The sequence below is a fragment of the Melopsittacus undulatus genome, chromosome 1 (assembly GCF_012275295.1).
Source record: "Melopsittacus undulatus isolate bMelUnd1 chromosome 1, bMelUnd1.mat.Z, whole genome shotgun sequence".
Classification (NCBI taxonomy): domain Eukaryota; kingdom Metazoa; phylum Chordata; class Aves; order Psittaciformes; family Psittaculidae; genus Melopsittacus; species Melopsittacus undulatus.
In genome coordinates, this window is record NC_047527.1 from 88,896,085 (window position 1) to 88,916,145 (window position 20,061).

Sequence of the window (20,061 nt, forward strand, 5' to 3'; positions counted from 1 at the left end):
AAATGTTACTACTCTCTACACAGAGGACAAATGGCTGAAAATTTAAGAGGAAATTCATTGGTAGATTGATAACCTAATAAAAAATTTTCAGCTTTAATTTGTTAGCATCTGCGTCAAACTTTTCATTGTCTCAGCTGTACTTAACACTCCGAGTCATACTTTCTGCATAGTTTAAATCACTTATTAGCACAACCTGCATTTGCAGATGCTATGCTGTAATTAAAAGAATCTCTCCAGTATTAGCTTGGCTGCTTGTATCTTCATTTACTCTTGCATTTGTCCATCAGACAGTAATGGTTTAATATGCTGAAATGAGAATTTAAAGGGTAGGTTCACCAGCAGACTAGACCTTAGCATGGGTTTGAATGTATAAAGTAGCTATAAACTCTACACAGAAAATGCACTTTGGCTGCTTTGTTCTAGAAGACTCTGTATAAATTGTAGTCAAAAGAACTACATCACCAATGGCTCACACATCAGTTTCAGGCAACTAAAATGCTGCAAACCATAGCACTCCAATTTTTCGGTTGCTACCAGGAAGTAATATAATAGAAAATATTTTTAATACTGTTCACCTAACATCACTTTAGATGCACATGGATCACAATCTTACATTGTTTGACAGATGTTTGGTCTACATCTTCTCAAAAAAAAAAATGCTGTTTCCTTTCAAGTTGGTGTATAATATAAACTAACACATAACACAAGGGTGACCAACAGGTTACTCAGCAGCAAAATGCTTTAAATATGCAATTATATCAATTCTGAGCCATGTTCTTTTCTTTCCTTTGGGGATGATCTATTAATTAGGACTGTATGACTACGTGATTTTTCAGCTCAGTGGTCAAATGAAGAAAAGAAGCAGTTCTGTAAGAATGGAACCAAATGAATCCTAGTTTTCTATGGATTTTCTGATGTCTAATAAGGATCAAACTCCCATATTAGCTTTCCCTCAGTGGAGACATTAATAATGCTTGTCTGCTCTGTTCAGCTGCCCACTTTCGTAGAACTGGTAGGGATGTCAGACCTGTGAGACTTGTTCTCTGTTAAAAAAAAACAACAAGGGCATTGGAAGTAAACAACAGGTTCAAAAATTGGGAGGCAGAAACATAGGTAGAAATAAATACAGCCTGATATACATACACAGAGGTAGAGACTGCACAAGCCTCACTTTCTCAGGAAAAGTCTTGTTTTTTTCTGGGTTTTATTCACCCAAGCCAAGACAAGTGAAAAAATCAGGTAGGACAGTGCGTAATATGTACCCATAGGAGCAGCTCTGATACCCATTGTGGCACTATTAAGAAATAAAAGCACTGAGGCCCAAGACACAATACAGCAGCAGTCTGTGGTGTCTCCATCACTCACTGCCTTCATGCCTACATGGGGGGCTCTGACATGCACCTGGAATGCAAGACATACGTGTTAATGCATTTGCTTGACCTTGAACTGAATCATTGAGCTGGCAGCTCAGCAACCTTGGCAGCCTCAGAGCAAGATCACCATCCACAGAGTGCACTATATAAGTTCAAATGGCTTTGGATGCCTCTCACCCACATAGCCCAACAGTAATAAGAGCATTCTGCCTTTCATGGGGCATGGGGGTTTGATGAAACCAGTTGGAGAAAAAGACATTTTTAGTTCAAATATACCTGGTAAGTTTATATTATAAACATTTGAGGAGATCCGTGAAACCAGATTTCTCCCTAAATATGTTATTTTCTATTATCCTCTGTAAAGCAGCTCTTTGTTCTTCTTAACAATGTTCATTAATGTTATTTGTAATGCAAGATGAAGTTTTAGGGCATCTAACTGAAGGAAAGAGTAAGTACTGATATATGAGGAAGACTTTCCCTTTATTCCCTGGTTCCCTTCCTTACAAGTAGACCAGTACTCATGGTACAATTTGGCTCACTTGGTTTTAGCCATGCGAAAAGGATGGACAAGCCTAAGTGAGCTATCCAAGAGCTTTCCAGACCCAACGGAAAGAGAAGAACTGCTTGTAGGGCACAATTTGTCTAATCAGCTAAGACGTGTCTGCATGAGGTGGACTGAACCACTACCCAGAGGTGCTTCTCTCTCCCACCACTTTGGGAGAGCCCCAGAAGCTATCTTTCACAAAGCTAATGGAAAAGGTACTAGACCTCATCCTGAGGCAGCCTGTAAAATGACATCATGATATTTTCCTTCATCATACAGGATTACTGAGGCATATGAAATGCTATAAATATTGGTAAATAGGGACTACATAAGTAGCACAGATAGACACCCCATGTCAATCTTTCCTATAGAAGTAAGGTTGACTTCACAGCCAAAAAAGATTTTATTTTACTCTATGTTGTTGCAGGATAAAAGCAGCATTGCTATAATCTCTCTCAGCAACATAGAGCTTTAACTTAACATACAAAAACAGAGAGCTTGCTAATAATTATTTAAAGAATTTTGCTTAAGGTATCTGCATGAATTTATCTGGGAATTTGGTGATGGTTGTACTTTTTTTATTTCTTACATTTAAAATGAGGCAAAACAGTTTTCAAAGACAGTACTGATGTGACCAGTACCAGTTCAAGGGATTTTGCAATCCTATGTGAATTAAAATGTTTGCCTCTTCCAGAATAAAGTTGCTCACAAACTAAATAGTTATAAAACATGTTGCAGCTTCTGGAGCTCCAGTTCTATAGGCAACTGTCCACTCTGTCTCTCTGACAGAGTAGGTCCTGTATATAACTGGTATATAGCAGGAAACCTCATACAGATTAAAAAGAAACCAAACAAACAAAACAACCCAGAGAATAAATTTGCACCAAAGACCTGCTGAAAAAGGAGGGGTGAGGTTGCAAAAATATAAGGGCATCACTGAGCCAGGGCTTGTTCATATGTTACTTCTCCTAGGATGAACCAGAGGAGAGCAGCAGACATGCATCTTCTCTAAAGACTGTGGTAGAGACAGTCTCATGAATCAGCGGGGTGTTAAATAATGCCTGTAAAAATAAGTGAATCCAAAGTAAGGCTGCTGGCTTGAGGTAAAGAAATCTCTTCTCTCACACTTTGCTGTTTTTAATGCAGATGCAACATCAATTAGTATTTTATAACAAAGCCACAGAAAATTTTCTTACCTGTTAGTATAAATCCTCAAGTAGATAACCTCAAACAGCACATGATGTGACCCGTGCATCTGGCAAATGATCCAACCATTTATGAACTTAAATAATAATTTAGATTTCTAGCTTTGAGCACATTAGCAATGATATTTCCAGTCTTCTTTCATAAGAGTGGAATTCAACATGCAATTAAGTAGCCAAGAGAAAGCATTCACTTAAGTGATACTTAAAACCACATAAACATGACTCAAAACAAAAGCATTTGGGCAAAAAAGATCTTACAGGCTCACATTAAAATCAATGTCCCTTTTGGTTCTGAGTTCAATGGGATAGATTACCCACTCTCCTCCTCACATCCAGAATCAAGTTTTAGTTTTCTTTATGCAAATATTTGTTATTTACCTTGTAAGTCCAGCGTTACGTTTTCTTCATCTAGAAGCTTCATCAATTTATCATAGAGGATTTGCTCATCTAATTTCACAGGATCTTAAAATAAAAACCAAAAGAACAGAAAATTATCTATTGTTTCTTCCAGTAGTATTTCAAGAAACACTCTTTTAACTTTTATTATAAAAGCACAAAACCTAGTAAACCATTTGATGCTTTAAAATAGTTTTCACAGTGGTAGCTTCATCAGTGGTGACTGTCATTTTCTTTGGAGTCCTGAAAGACAGTTTAAAATAAAAACATATAATCATATGTTTTTAAATGGTGAGGAATAACTGGATCTGAACTGAAAATGGTTTACTAAACCTGCTAATAGACTTCTTGAAATTATTATTTATATTCAAACTACCAGATGAATTCTCTTTGACTCTTAATAAAAGTCAAAGTACCTAATTTCTTCTTTAGTGTGATTCTGGATCTTTATTTGAAATTTTACCTTGCTGTCCATAATACTAACACACTCTCTAGTATGAGTAGTCATTCCAGCACGCTATGAATTTTAGATTCATGGCTGGTCAGTCATTCAAATTCCTAGTAACCTCTACAGATTTTTAAAAGGACCAAGGGATGTACAGACACATACCTTCTTCCATGACACCTAAAAAATCACTTCAAGTGTGTATATTAAAGGGAAAAATGATCAGTTGAAACTGTCCAGATCTCTCAGACCCTGGCTTATCTAAGTTGTCAGTGGAGACAGGCAGGTAGGACAGAGAAACGAATACATGGTAGGTGAATTGAAATACGGCTACAAGCAACCCTGTGTGGCTCTTTTTAAATGCCTGATACAATATCAAAGAATTAGCTTTCTTTATCCTGAAATTTCAAAGCTGAGTGTTGCAGTTATAGTGAACATTCAGAGAGGAAGGCTTCTGCAAATCTCTTCTGCAAGTACAGAATCTTTTATGTTTCTTTGAGCATGTAGCATGGAAATGTTCCCTTGGTGAGGGGGGAAGCAAATTCATAGTGAGGTGGTGTTTGTTCTCAGGGCATTATCAACTCAAATTTCCAGAATAAATTTAATTTATCAAATATAGAAAAGTTAATTGCCAATATCTTCATTCGCACAGAATAACCCATTATAGAATCCCATATGATGAACACATTAAAATTATATTTAACTTTGCATAATGGAGTTAGTGGCTGAAGATTTGCTTTTTACCACCTATTCTCTTTGGGCATTGGGCCTGACTTGCCTAAGTCATAAGAAGAGGGTAACTTTGAAGTGTGCCCTGATTTCTCCATCTTGTTCTGATTTTGTCTTGTTAATGACAAGCTGCTAGCTGGAAAGAAGTAAACAAATACAGTTTCCAATCAGGAGACGAACATGTAGAAGCAGACTTCAGTTTTGACTACCCTTTTAACTCTGTTCACTACATACAAACGTAGTTCCATTTATTTAACACTTCTGCAAAGAAATGGAAACCAAGTAATGAGCCTGATTTGTGAGTATCACTAAATCAGACTGGTTGAGGTGGGAAGAGACCTCTGGAAGTCATGTGGTCCAACTCCCATGGTCAAAAAGAGCTACCTAGAGCCAAGTTGCCCAGGACCATGTCCAGATGGCTTTTGAATATCTCCAAGGTTGAAGCCTTGCTTTTGGCAGATGAATTTAGCTCTTTTTGGAAAATATAACATTACAATTGCTCAACAGATGTCAATACAATCAAACTGAAGCAAGCATCATTGCTAACAGACCTTCAATAGACAAGTGCTACCCCAACCTTTGGGTGACAATTTTGCTGGGGAGAAAAAGAGAAACACCAAAGGAGAACTTTTCACATCTGGATCTCATGTCTAGCCTTTAGGCAAGTGCCTAAAAACACCTCTCCAACCCCACTCCCAGAAATGGATAGAGTTATGGACTTTCTCAGAGCCGTCAGGTGTTATAAATAAAATATATATATAAAATAATAAAAAAATAAGGTTAACTATGTATCGCACCCCTTCAACACAGACAAAAGAACATCTCCCACAGAAAACTGTACTTTCCTATATCCCTTTTGTCACCACTCTATCTGTACATGATTTTAAGCACACATGTAGTTACAGAAATCTAATCTGCTTTTCATTCTGTGCTTATGAAGCAGATCATGACTCATGAAGTCTATTCATAAGATGAAGCAAGGCAGTACCAACAGGAAAAAAAAAAAATCTTTCATTTAAACACTCTGAGCCAGAAGTTGGCTTCATTGCTGTCCTGTGTAGAAAATGGGGAAATAAAGGGGTTAGGAGTTAGCTGTAATTCACTCTTGATAAACCCTGATTTTTTTCTCCAGAACACAGAAATTCAAGTTACTGACGTGCATCAGCGCCTATTTTTCTCAGTCACACAAGTTTCTACCTCAAAAATTTAAACCTCCTTACCCACTCAAAATTTCTCATGATTTCCAGAGACTCTTTACAGTAGACAAGTTTCTTTAGATTTAACTTACAGCTGTGTGTCTCTAGAATTTCTGCAGTATAAATAGCACAAGGTTTAAAAAAGTAAAGCCTTATGAAAGTAACAGGAAATCTGGGTCTTGCGTGCTATCAGGTTGTTAGTGCTTAACAAAAGAAGCTGGGCCAAAGCACTCAGTGCATAGCTAAGCACTTCATTACCGCGATGATGTTCTTACTTAAGTCCATGCAAATTCAGGCAGGCCCGTTCCCACCCGCTTTTTATCTGAAAGCCATGACAGCGAAAGAATTTCCTCCGCTAGACAATACCTCCTGGTTAATCTTTCTCATACCTATGCATAACTTCTCCCAGCTCAGCAAAGTCACACCCTCCACTCCTCACTATCGCCCACAGACAGCAAAGCATCTCTGCTAAACTGGCAAAAAGAAATCCGAAAAAGCCTCCTCGTGTGCTGGGAACTGTTACGGACTCTGGGGTTTCCTTCCGTTAGGCAAACGCATTTTAAGTTGAGTACAAAGTTGTTCTTTAAGGAGGACTTTGGGAACTGGGTTGCAAAAAAGCTACAGCTTAGTACTCAGCTCTGGCCTAACTTCGTTAATTAAAGAGAACATGGTGCAGACAATGTTCTCTGAGTGAGCTTCATTTTGCTATGGTAATGAAGTGAACACAGCACAGCCTCACTTTTACCTGTCCATTAACTCACTGTCCTTGATCAAAGACTATGTATACTCCCTATCCTGTTCAGAGCGGTTAAGGCTTATAATTTAAATTGTAAACCTCAATATTTAAATAGAACTGCATATGTGATCTTTGTCACCTCATTTTCATGAATGGAAAAGAATATTCTGACACCAAAATTACATACTTAATTCTGCCTCACCTTCTTCACTGACCTCCATCCCACACTGCCTTGGGTTTATTTCCTCATCCATCAACAGGTCAAAGTAATTTCTGCTGTATTCATTTCCTGTGGAAAGCACATGAAGTAAGGGTCAGCGATTATTAGAAGCACATGAACCAAAATGTTAATTTTGAAATCGACACCAGCAAGTAAAGGGGCATTTTTTGCTACTTTATAAGCTTAATTTTTTTAAACAAGTCCTCTAAGCCTACTAGTACTGCAATTATCATCTTGTGAAAGGTCAGAAAAGGTAATTCTGGAAACAAGTGCACTTTATGTTACTTTTGCTCAGGAACTAATGAGAAAAATTCTCAAATTTAGATGATGGAATGATAAGAAAATGTAAAGAAATGCAGCATCCCCAGTGTAAGCCAAATTATTCTTGAAACACATTGTACAAGTGAATTACCATGCGGCAGAGGAATTTCTGTTTCACAGCTGACCCCTCCAATTTCAACAGTTTTAAATTTCACCACCGAGGTTTAAACGTCTGGTGCATCTTTAATACTGTATTCAACCATAGAAGTGTTTAATTACAGAGGAGATACTACAATACTGCCTCATTAATCTGAACAGCAATTATGTTCAGTTGGGCTAGGTAACTACGAGATGATTTTGATGGGATAAAACCACTCATTTTAGCACTTCCATTTCAACAGCTAGTTTTATCTGCTTTTTAGAAGCTAATCAAGTTTACAAACAAAAGTCGTTTGTTAGACTTATAAAGGAATAATGCAGCATTCTAGCTGCCTAGAGGAACTCTGTAAAAGCCAAAATAATTTTCTTTACACAAGGAAGGAGGGAGGGCTTTTTCCTCAAAAGGTATCCTTCCTTCTGCAAAAGTGCTACACTTTATTAAAGACATCCTCGTGTTCATTTGGTTTGTAAACACCGTAAATTATCACTGAAGAGATTAAAAGTGAAATAATTAAGTCCATAACAAATTTTAAAATTGCTTAGATGGACATAGATCTATACCCTGGAAAATACATAAGAACTAAAAGTACAAGGGGGTTAATTCATCCAAGATACGCTATAGCAGTCTGCAGTGTATTTGTTTTAAGATCAAAAACAATCCAAGCAGCAGCTCCTTTTCAGAGACTAAATGAAACTTTGATATGAAACTAGGTTTAATTTATATTTCTGGACTGGCACATTTTGACTGTCAGTCTCTGTTCCTTCAATGTAGTAAGTACAAGAACTGAAAATTTGCTTTACCTTGAGGTCTCAATAAAGAAAAAATAAATGAGTTTCATTTTTGTTACTTTATCTGTCAACAACTACTAGGCTGGTATGAATCTTGGCAGTATGTAATCAAAGTCTTATGTACTGCAATAACAGAGCCATTCTACCTTATTCACTGTAATTGTTTTTCTCTAGCACAAAGCACCGTGATGTTATATGAACACCCCTTCACATGTTGGCAAAATAATTCGCCTATGTGCTAAAAAAGAAAATAATGATGCATTTCTTTATTCAATTACTTCATAGTTGTAAATGTAAATTGCTGGAAAGTATGCTGCAACCATACAGGCAATATTCAGCTAGTGCATAGGCTTTTTGTATAGTCTTAATAGCACAACAGCTTTTATTGAATTTTAATGCCCCATATTCTTTATTCTGGGGATCTGGTGTGAAACTCTGAGGATTAGACTTTTGGACAGCACTTCTGGACAGAATAATTGGCATTTAGGAGGAAGTGTCATGTTATATTTGAGTCTGTGAGGCATGGAAACCATTATTCAAGAAAGAGACACGTTGACAAATGCCATTAAACAGCTTGCTCTTTGGACTTTAACTAAAAAAAAAAAAAGGGAAGAGCAACCTCAACCTGTCTTTGAGGACTATGAGATATTTTGTCCAGGACTTTGGATCTGTCAGAACTGCACACAGCTAAAGACAGAAAATTATGCAGAAGTAAAAAGAAGAACCAGGCTTGATTTCTCCAGATCAACGTACATACTTTAAAACCTACATAGGTAGAATGAATGGTAAATACCAGAATCACCTCCTTATGGTGATTTTATAGATAAGTCAGTTTAAACTGCAGGACTCCACAGAAGATGTTCAGTGAGGCTTTCTGAAGATTCAAAATCGCTGCAAACCTTAGATCATGGCTCTTGGTTGGGGGAGGTGTTGTTGACCTTTTCCCCCCTCAGTTCAACATACACCTTGAGAACTGCTGTGACCAGGAAGCCTTGGCTCTGGGCAGGTTCTAAGATTTGTTTGGGGCGGGAGGAGTTGCTTTAGTTTTAAAATACAAAATTATCAATTTTAGTCAACATAACATACTGCCCAAGGCATTTTTCTAATAACATTTTGTGAGCACATGAACGGATTACTAATCATTTCACATTTGCTTTTGGAAATATTTGAAAGTGTGTAACATGTAAATTAACAGTCCACTAAGGAATTCACATCCCTCTGCTTTGTGGTATATACACGGCAAATGTTAACGCACAGCTTGCTTGCAGGTATTTTGAACAGCATGTGTTTAGCTTGGTGCTTTCGGACAGCAAGTTGCTTTGAATACCTGTTCCTACAAAGAACTGGCCAACCTCAGAAACATTGGTCTTTGCTTTGATCCAGAGGTTCACTCAAATCCATTAACTCAATTTGAAACACTATTCACCCCTAAAAATTGTGTTATTGCATGTGGAAAACACAGTGGATAATTCAGGAAATCAGAATCGAACTCCAAAACCACAGATTATCTATACATTAAAATAAAAATTGAAGGAAAGGTGTTGGCACAACAGTGACCAGGTGGGAATTTATACAGTTTAATTAAAGGAAGAGGAGTTGCTAATAAAATTAGCATGATCCTTCGATGCAGCCCATGGGACTACACACATATTACTAGGACTGGATGAAACTCTAAGATGGCTTTTAAGCTGTCTGTAGTCAATTATATAGTCTATGTCCTGAGAGTACTACAGAAATTACATGACTAAGCTGCATGTCTATGTCTACTACTCCACAAAGTGATCAGGTAGCCCATGTCAATATCACATGTAGAGTACAGCACAGAATTTGGATAATAAACTATTATTCAACTCATATTGTACTACTGATCTAGGTTTTTAGTTTAATGAAATAATAGAAAAAGCTTTGCTTTACTTAAGTGCCTCCTGACCAATGAAAAAATGAGGAAATTATTAACAACCAGGTGACTGATTACTAAAAGCTTGAATAGGCATTTACTGGTGCTTGTTTTCAGAGTGATGCTGATATGTTAGGGATATAAGCAAAAATGCATGAGCCAGCTTCCATTAGAAAACAGAATGCAGATTATGATCTGAGAAACTTGTTTTATTAAATAACAGCTCTCCTTTTTCAGGCAGCAGTGTGATCAACACATGTCTACCAATGACTTAGTAGAACATTACTGGGCATTAATAAGGCAACTCATAAAAATCTGTAAGACAGAGGAATTTTGAAAAGATGAAATTCTGGTCTGAGGCAGCATTTTGCTACATACTGATTCAGCCAGAAACAGAAAAGAGTTGTCCTCTTTTGCACACAACTGTCTTAAAGGACTGATTTCAGCAGCAATTCCTGTTAGTGAACATAATGGTAAATACTGTATCCATTCAACAGAATTGAACTAATTTGCTAGAGATACTTTTCATTTTACTTTGCATATAAGGCCCTTTGTACAGACCAAACATAAGGTTCTGTGCTAACATATTTCCTGGTTTCTTTATAAGTGTATGCAACCACATGACGCAAAGCAGTATCTGGAATCAGACTTGAATCCCCTCTAGGAGAGGTGCCTACCTCAACTTGGCCAGCAAGGACTAAGGCTTGGAATGAGGAGAAAGGGGAGAGAAGGGTCCTATCTCCTGTGTTTTCAGCTGCTTCACTTACCCACCTTTCCTCAAAACATGGTGGGTCTGTGACTAGAACTCCTGCTCACTTATTTTCATGATTCAGTACATACATAGATAAAATTTGATATCTGTAAGTTGCTTCTTTGTAGATACAGGCATTTGCTTCTAATCTGCATTTTGGGAAAAAAAAATCTATAAAGGACTACAAAACAATTAAAGCATAAGAATGGAGAAGCCTGCCCCGTTAAAACCAACAAAAATCTCACAGAACACAGAAGACAAAAAAACAAAAAATCATCAACACAAACTGCATAAACAGTGAGGAGAGTTCATGCACAGTGAAAAACTGGCTGTATTTACCAAGAATTTATATGCTTTTAGTTGACTAAACAACAATTTAAAACTGGAAAATAATTTAAGAAAGTTTGCAACTTTCAGATCAAAGTTCTGAGGTTTACTCCATTATATCTAATTGACTGAAGATGTTAAAAAAAGGACTTTAGTTTTGAAAAACATAGTGAATTGATATATAATGCACAAAACATCCAAGAAAATGTTGTCCATTCTTATTTTTTCAATAAAAAGAAATTAAGAATTATGAAGAGTTTACCAAAAGTTATATTTTTTCATTTGTTTTTTTAATTACCATTGCTGAACCATGATATCTGTTACATTTACCTCAGCTTGTGGCTATTATAAATGCCTTTAATTAAGTTTGTATAGGCTGATCTAGGTTACACATAGAATCACAGAATCCCAAGGGTTGGAAGGGACCTCGAAAGATCATCTAGTCCAACCCCCCTGCAAGAGCAGGGTAACCTAGAGTACATCACACAGGAACTTGTCCAGGCGGGCCTTGAATATCTCCAACATAGGAGCTGAATACCTTAAGACATATCATTACTGAGTTATGTTTACGTCTTACATTATCATCCATATTATAAGTATAGATATTATCTATATTATTTTAGCTGTAGATCTAAATTAAGATTGCTGGGAAGCACAGTGTTATTCCAGATAGTAACAAAATACATATTAGGGAGGGGGTAGAGTGTTTTACACAGAGCTTCAAATTTTCATGAGTACCAAGCAGAATTCAATGAAAAATTGTGCATTAATGGCATCCTCAAACTGAAGAACATTAGGCAACTGACTGGACAGTGAATTATACCTTGAAAACAACAGCTTGTTAAAAACTACCATCACCAGGCAACGTTTCAATTTTAGAAAAGTTTTAAGGGTATCGTATGTCATTTTCCTTAACCTCAACGGAGACCATAGGTAATGAGTAAACCACATAACTGTGTCTTATGTTTATATTGCAAGCCTTGAATAAACTCACTTGTCAGCTTTGACAGGACCCTGGCAAGGGGCTGTTCATGAGCCTTAGCAGTGCAGATCATGCTGCACCCTTCCCTGACACTTGAAAAACTCTGCATCACGCTCACGGCACCCACTTCTCCATTATCATCACCACCCGTGAAAGCTGCCCCTGCATGACTTACTACATTTGCTGCTGTTTTAAGCAAAGGTACAGCACAGGAATTAGGGGTTTTTTCCTTAACTTTTTTTTTCCCTGTAGGCAACAGAGGGCACTGTGCCAAGGGACACCAGTGTGAGACCTTCTGCTTTTCCTGGGGAAACACTGTTGGTTGAAGGCGTGAGAAAAAGATTTGCTGCTGATGATGGAGTTCATTTAGGAACTCTATTAGATAATGTAACACCTGTCAATGGGGGAAATGGATACTGAGTGCTCCCAGGCTGGCAGGCTTGGCTGGTCCCACAGTATTCCACAGAGGGAACTTGCCAAATTTCAAGGGCCCAACAGCACTATCATGAAGCAAACAATCTCCAAGTGTAATAAATTAGCCTTAAAAACATACATTCAGTCACCTTCTGAAAGAGTATTTCCCCGATTATAAAATGCATCCATTCTTCACAATTCTTCTCCCCCTACCTTTCACAAATTCAATTTTAGCACATTACTTAGATGAGTGGTACAGTATCCCTGTTGAAATTGCATGCAATGGATCACATTTTGCACACTACATTACACCTTGTGCCGTTCTGCTGATTTCAATTGGATTACACATTGTGTAATTCAACGCAAAATTACTTCCAATGACAACCCTTTTATTCCTATGCATACATGGTGATCCATCATGCCCTGCATACTGGGTTTGGCATTTCCATTTCAAGTCCCTGTTGGAATCAGAAAGCATGGAACCACATACACAGAACTTGAATTATTAGATATAAACTTTGCCACTGTTTAAGAAAAAAAGGGCATGGTTTCGATTTGTATTTCTGGTCCCATGCCTTATGCAAATTTTGTTCAACCCAAATAGCCAGTGTTACAAGCTCCTATTTCCTTCACGTGCAGCACAAAAACAAGTTTCCAGCAAATACCTGTTTTTTCATCTGTGTTCAGTGTCTCTCCAGTGAGTACTTATCATTGATTTGAAATTAAAATTAAAAATAAAATAATAAAAAAAAAGTCTGTTTAAAAAGCTTGAGCCTCCACTTCGTTGGCAGAGTGCTGGATGTGCCATCCCTGGGGACATTCAAGGACAGGCTGGGTGTGGTTCTGGGCAGCCTCATCTAGTTTAAGATGTCCCTGCTCATTGCAAGAGGGGTTGGAGTCGATGAACTTGGAAGGTCCCTTCCAACTCAACCTATTCTATGATTCTATTCTCTGTAAACTGACTGAATTTGATGCACTTGCTGACATTTTTTATCAAGTTGGTATTCCATACAGTTCCTTCACAAAGATGTTTTTTTTTGTCCACGTATTTCCATGTCTAAGTCCTCACTCAGTTACACTCTGGAGCAAGAAAAGGCTGATATTTCCACACTACAGTCAAATAGCCTTTTGCACAAGCCATTCCTTAGCAAACACTTCTCACTACTTTGGCTTTTGATAAGGAGCAGAACTGCTCTATTTTACAGTGGGATTTTCCCCATAGGATGCACACAGCACCATGTTAGATACTTCCAACCTAGCTCTGCAGCTAGGAGAAGATACAGCAGAGCACCACACAGAGACACTAATTGGCTCCCAGAAGCAGTAGAGCCATGTTAATGCCATGCTTTACCTGGGCTAATTAGAAGAATAGTTTCTGGTCTTCAGTCGAAAGAGCTTACTTTCCCCCTCTCCCCCCAAAGGTTGTTAATCTCTGTGGGCAAATTTATTGGAGCATGATACGAGATGCTAGCAGTGCCTGTTGCAGATAAAATGGTATAATTAATTAGAGCTTTTGATTTTTGGAGATAATCTAGTTTTGAAAAAAAGATTTGTGTATTGGGGGATGATAGGGAAAAGAATGAGCACTTGTCATCTGGAGACAATTTTAACTTGAATCGCAAACATTCAGGGTTAAACTGCCTCTAGCCTTTTCACAAGTGCACAGGCTACAGAAGAACACAATCAGTCTTTCTTTCATCTTCCATGCAAAAGTCACAGAGCATCAGAGTCTCCAAAGGTGTCTAAGCAACCACCAGGTGCAAGGCAGACCACATAGTGGGAGAATTCTCAAAAAGCCCCATGCCTGGATTCTGTAGCTGGCATGTGTGGTCAGCACCAAAAAAAGATCAGTCTAATTTGTTCTGACATATATTCCCTCTGTATGACTGGGCTGGAAATTTTGCCTATCTTGTAGAAATGCGAATAGTGCCATTTCACAGGGCTCTTCTCAGGACTGGACGAAACCCATATAGCTCTGTAGCTGTAATGAACACTAAATAACACAAATTGATATAAGCCATTTGCATATTTTCTGATCACAGCAGCTGAGGACAAAATTTATTGGATGCTAAAATAGATCAACATTTGCTTTACAGGTATATTTTCATTACAGTAGCCCTATGTTAAGGGGTTGCTTGTGACATATATAATCCATCTGAGGTTTAGCAACTGCCTTCATATTCTACTATCAACAAAGATAGCATATACTTGAAGATCTCGTCCTTCCTTCATGACAGTTTGCTGGAAGCCCTTTGCTAGGCTTTACAAAGCCAGCCTGCACACTGGGGCACTCTCTAAAATGTGTGATGGGTTTAAACTCTTCTGGAGAAAAGAGGAAAAACTGATATTGGCTTATTTGAGATCAGACATCTGGCAATTGAGAAACAGGTGGAGACAGCTTCCTGTCACTCCAGGTTTGGGTGTTCTAACCTAAAATATTTTTCTCAAGGAAACTGGTCTATTAGACCCCCCACTGGGACAGCCAACATAAAAAGTTCTGGCAAATTCAATATTTACTCAGGGGAAGAAGGGCAGAAAAGTTGATCAGATTTAGTCACAAGGAAACTCCAAGTACTTTCAGAGATGAGTAAATAGTACAGTTTAGCAAAGACAAAGCTGCTGCTAGACAGCCTTAATTTCACAAATAGTATGTGAAACAAATGAAGGTGATAGGAGCAATCAACAAAGAGTCAGCATAGAATTAAGAAGAGAAAATAGGGTAGAAGCCGCTGAAACCAATTAGCTGGCCAAAAATCAGGAGATTAATCTGAGTAAATAGTCAGCCAGTTCCCCTGGATCACTATAATGTTTACCAGCACTATGGGGTCTTCACAGCATAAAAGCAATGATGGAAAGCATACAGCAGAAAAAGTTGCTCAATGACCTGTTCTTGAACAACAACTGATGCTGATGATAAAATTTGGAATTTTGTCTATCATGGGGAATAACACAGTGTGAGACACAGAATGGCCTAACAGAGCAATGGACTAGAGATCAGAAGTTCTATTCCTATTTCTATCATGGAACTGTAGGGTGACTGCAAATAAGGCCGGTTTCCCCACAAGCAAAGGATGCAGAAGCCTTGCACTGTGAGTCACAAGAATAGGCTGCACCAATCTGGTTTGAAAAGTTAAAAAGCCTCCAAAACCAAAACAAAAGTACTGGAAAGTTTTAATCAGTTTCTTAAAAATAAGAGTCAGTTCACAAACTCAATTGCCTTTTATTAGAGGAGTGGGAATGGAAAAGTCAATACAGAACAAGCATACCTGTGAATTAAGCTGTTTGAGGGTGGATGTAATATCATGCACCTCTGCACTGGCTATTTAATCTCCAAGAGATGCATGGTCTGCAGAGCCAGTTTCCAGGAACAGGTTTTAAAGGTGTCTGGAATACGGAGCTGAAGCTGACTATTCATACTCCTTCCTGGCATCCTTAGCATGAAGGTGTGTGAGAAGACATCTCAAAAGTAGGTGGAGGTTTTTCTAGAGAACACTTCCCTCCAGCAATTGCTGATGGAGGAACAGGCTGTGACACTTTTGCAAGGTGGAGGAAATGATAGCAACCCCTGTAGCTATTTATTCACTGCCATTAATGACACGAGCAATGGGTGGAGAGATAATGGAAAGGCAATGCCATCTACATGTCCTGCCTTCAAGTGCATAGCCTGAAAATCCAGCCTGATGTTTATATAGCGTTTTCAACCTGTAATCTGCTAAATGCTGCGATTAAATAATTATGCTTAAGGTTATAACTGGTTCTGATTGTACAGTTTAACACTGAGCATTAGAATTGACAAATGCCATTCCCCACTGAGTAAGTAACTGAACCTAAGCCTGGGGCTGAGAGCTGGAAAAGCACCCAATGGCTGTGAAGGGGAGGAAATACCAAAAGGAAGTGTATTTTATTAGTATCTGGGGAAGAAAAGGGGAAAAAGAGGAAGGGAGTCATGGAGGGCCCTAAGATATGTTTGTTTTACACACGCTGTGCTGTTGTGCTTGTCAGGCATTTCCCTTAAGGTAAGGAAGCCTGGCATGAAGTGGTAAAAAAATTGTCAGTTGACTGGCATAGCAAAGTATGGGGCAACAAGCCATGCCTGTGGCATGTGGTCACCCTTTCCTAGGGAAACAGCTTTCAGTGTGGTGTGCAAGTCTTGACACTTAGGGGAAAACAAAAGAAGGAGACATCTGTACTAAAATCTTTCTTGTGAACTGCACAGTGGCTCTTGAGAGCTGAGAGGCTGGAGAGTTTCCCCTGTGCTAAAGAATGATGGAAGTTTTCAGCATCATGTGTGGTTTTGCTGTGTGCTGAAATGACAGCAACTATACAAAATAGCTATGAACATGAAACAAAGGAAAGGAAAGAAGGTTCAAGGAACTGAGCCCTTGAGCTCTGGCAGTCCAAGACAACAGATTGCCGCCTGAATGGTTAAGATGCCTGTAGACCTAGTTTCACTGAGGACTGCAAAATAAAACCATTTATGTATTACTACATTCATGTAATACTGCATTTACCTATGCAGTTGGCTTTTCCTTTTCCCTCTTTAATGAAGTATTGTTACACTTGGGAAAAGGGAAAAATTAGCTCACAAGGTACCAGAAGGTTTAGTTCATTTTTTTCTCCCCAGATTTCAGGACAGGCTTGAAGCTGTTGTTTTGTTAGCAGCCCTTGATAAATTCATACTGGCCCCTGTGACTGCCAAACAAGTCCTGACATAAGTTAGACTAAGAATAACTTAATGCAAGGGTGAACCAGATAATCTCTAGAGGTCTCTTCCAAGCTAGACTTTTTTATGATGGCATAAATGAATGATCGTCTTTTATTTATTTATTTATTTTTTAATAGCTGCATGACTTAGAGGCAGAGCTATGCGAATAACTGATCTTTTGGTGAACTGGATGAACAGAAGGTCAAGGAGGGAGACATGGTGTTGGGAAACAAGATTTTCCAACTCTTAGCAAGCTTCCCTTTCCTATTACAGAAACACTTAACAGTGTATCAAGGCATTGCATTCCAGGCAAAATGTACCAGTTTCTACTCATTTCACAAAGATTATATTCAGTTAAGGTTTTTTGAGCAAAATGCTACTTAGGATGAAAAATCAAAATGTTTAAAAACACATTTCAGGCTTTAAAAAAATGTGTTGTTTTCTTGCGGGAACTATTCATGAATTTCTGAAGAGGCGACTGAAAGCATGGATAGTCTCCAGCGAGCCCGACTTCATTTTTTGCCAGATAGACTATTTCATTAAAAAACAATCAATCCCTTTGTCTGCTTAATCACTGTTCTGACAGGCTGCAAAGGAAAGACGAAGAATTCCTGCTCCATGCGGCGCTGCACAGAGTCACATGAAGGCCAAATGGAAAACCAAACCTAATTTTGCAAGGGCCATTAGGAGCCATGGGCTCTCTAGTCCCTCAAGGATAAAACCTTAACACAACAAGGTTCAGAGTTTTAAAGGCGAATGCTTGAAGTTCTGCTCACTAGCCAGCACTTGCCTATTTTAATAGTTGGGCTGGCAAGCAAGGTTACTCAGTGAGCAGTATTGCTGCTTGCAAGTTTAATGGTAAGTGTTGGGTAACCAGCAATTTTCAAAGCCATACTGGTTACTTTGGTACATTGGGAGATCTCAGGCCTTGGACGCACATTTGGATATTCATGGTGCACACAGTCCACTTGAAGTTCATGAGACTACACAGTCCAATAAGGTGGGGTTTGGCATTTTTTTATGGGTACTTAGGAGAGTTTTTAAGTCTGACTTCAGGCATTTTTGCTTTTACGTTAAATCTTGGTCTAAGATTTTACTCCTATAGCTCACAAGAGATCTTTAAATACTTTTCCTCGCTGAATTACTAAGCAAAAATAACCATTCACAGTAACATTCAGCAGTAACAGTAATTCAAAATGGAATAATTAAATAATTGGTTAAAAGATAGAAAAATATTTCTTTTCCTCTGGAAAAGAAAACTGACATCAGTGAAGATCCTTATAGTTTGTTTGAATAAACCTAAATAATAAACAGAAATTGTTCCCTGAGGCAGTGACTCTTTTTGGTGCTGCATCAAAGCTGAGCTTAAAAGCCAGGATCACTCCCCTGGACAAGCAGAGCAAACAGAACTCTGCTCCAAGCATCTGAGCAACACTGGCTGAAAAAAATAATGAAGCCAAAGCAGTGGCAAGATGCTGATTGACTGAGGGCATATGGGAGACCTAAGGACAACAATCAATCATAGATTTGTAAGCTGTTTAAAACTACTCAATGTGAGGGAGCAGCATCTGTGTACTCGGACCAGCTGTGGTGCCTCCAAAAAGCAACCCAACACAACCTAAATTATGGGTAACTGCTTCTTATGCCCCCAACAGGCAGGGAGCCCTGTGCAACCTGCAGCTCATTACAGGGTGTCACCTGAGCATGGAGACAGAGCCTGGGTCTCTAAATATTTAGACAGCCAATGTTTTCACCAGTATTTTGGGTTTCCCATGGAGGGTTTGCAGGGGCTCCTGTCTGGACACATCAGGTTGGAAACGCCCAGCACAGGCCGTGAAGCATGCAGGTTGAACGGAGAACACAATGACTGCCTCTGCGTTTGAAGCTAATCAGGTTTGATGTCTCACCTCTTGGTTCAGCATGGGCTTGCAGCCTGAGTTTTTGTTGGTGAGCTGCAAGGGTGCTATCTGGCTTGTCATGTGTAGTAACTTTCTCTTTTGAAGGCTGATATGCTGAAAGATCTGTGCTGCTGACGTTAAAAGCTGGATTTTCAATGCCTTCTATTGCTGCTCTCTCTTCTTTTACTGTAAGAAAACAAGGAGGTCAGAAGAGCACATTATAACAAAGTGTATTTCAATGACAAGCAGAAAATTCCTTCTAGTAATTCCTTTGCTGAAAGACTCGAGTGTATCGTCCTCAAATGTCACCAAAACAGAATTAGGTTAAAATTAACTCTTAAAAAAAAAAAGAAAGAAAAAAAAGGAAAGAATAAATGATTAAAATAATTACAAATTGCACCCTGACAAGCAAGAGCAAAATTTCGCCCACAGCCATTTGTCTGTAATTAGTTAATTAATCCTTACACAAATTATGAGCAATAACTCATCAAGCAAGGCTCACCCATCAGAAATTCAGCCGACTTGGATTTCTTCTGCTTAGTTTGCTTCAGAGCCTTCTGCTGGAACTTCTGGAGGGAAATTGTTAAATGAATAAATTAGCTAAAGAACGAAGATCATCCTTTATGATCCACAACTAACACAGTATTTTAAATATGGGATGGCATTGAAATGTCATTTAATTTAAATCTCTGCTAAAGGGGTCAAACACTAATTGAACAACAGAAGTGGAAGAATTAAATAAAATAGAAGAAAAGTTAAAACAAATGCCAAATGAAGGTCACATTAAAATACTTTGGTTTTTCCCAATTTTAATTAATGCAAAGAAACCTCAACAAATGAAGAACATTATATGACTAGTCTTTCAGTATGTATTCAGCAGCAACTGCTTTATTTCACTTGCAGAACCGCAGCATTTCATTTAGAAAAGTTTGTTTACGCAGCATATTTGTAGACAGACTTCCCTGACATCCAATGTTGTCTTATATTCTAGATCCACTTATATAGCCAGCGTAATTGTTCATCACAGAGCAGCT

General features: G+C 38.4%; 1 protein-coding gene across 1 annotated transcript in view; it reads right to left on the reverse strand.

The window, feature by feature from the left end:
- Window positions 1-20,061, reverse strand: part of LOC101880992 (uncharacterized) — a 78,284-nt gene that overhangs the window by 52,509 nt on the left and 5,714 nt on the right. Inside the window, exons 2-5 of the mRNA XM_031049751.2 lie at window positions 19,530-19,596; window positions 19,037-19,213; window positions 6,827-6,913; window positions 3,501-3,584 (exon numbers count right to left, since the gene is read on the reverse strand). Coding sequence (XP_030905611.2) covers window positions 3,501-3,584; window positions 6,827-6,913; window positions 19,037-19,213; window positions 19,530-19,596 — 415 coding nt within the window. The remainder of the gene's footprint in view (window positions 1-3,500; window positions 3,585-6,826; window positions 6,914-19,036; window positions 19,214-19,529; window positions 19,597-20,061) is intronic.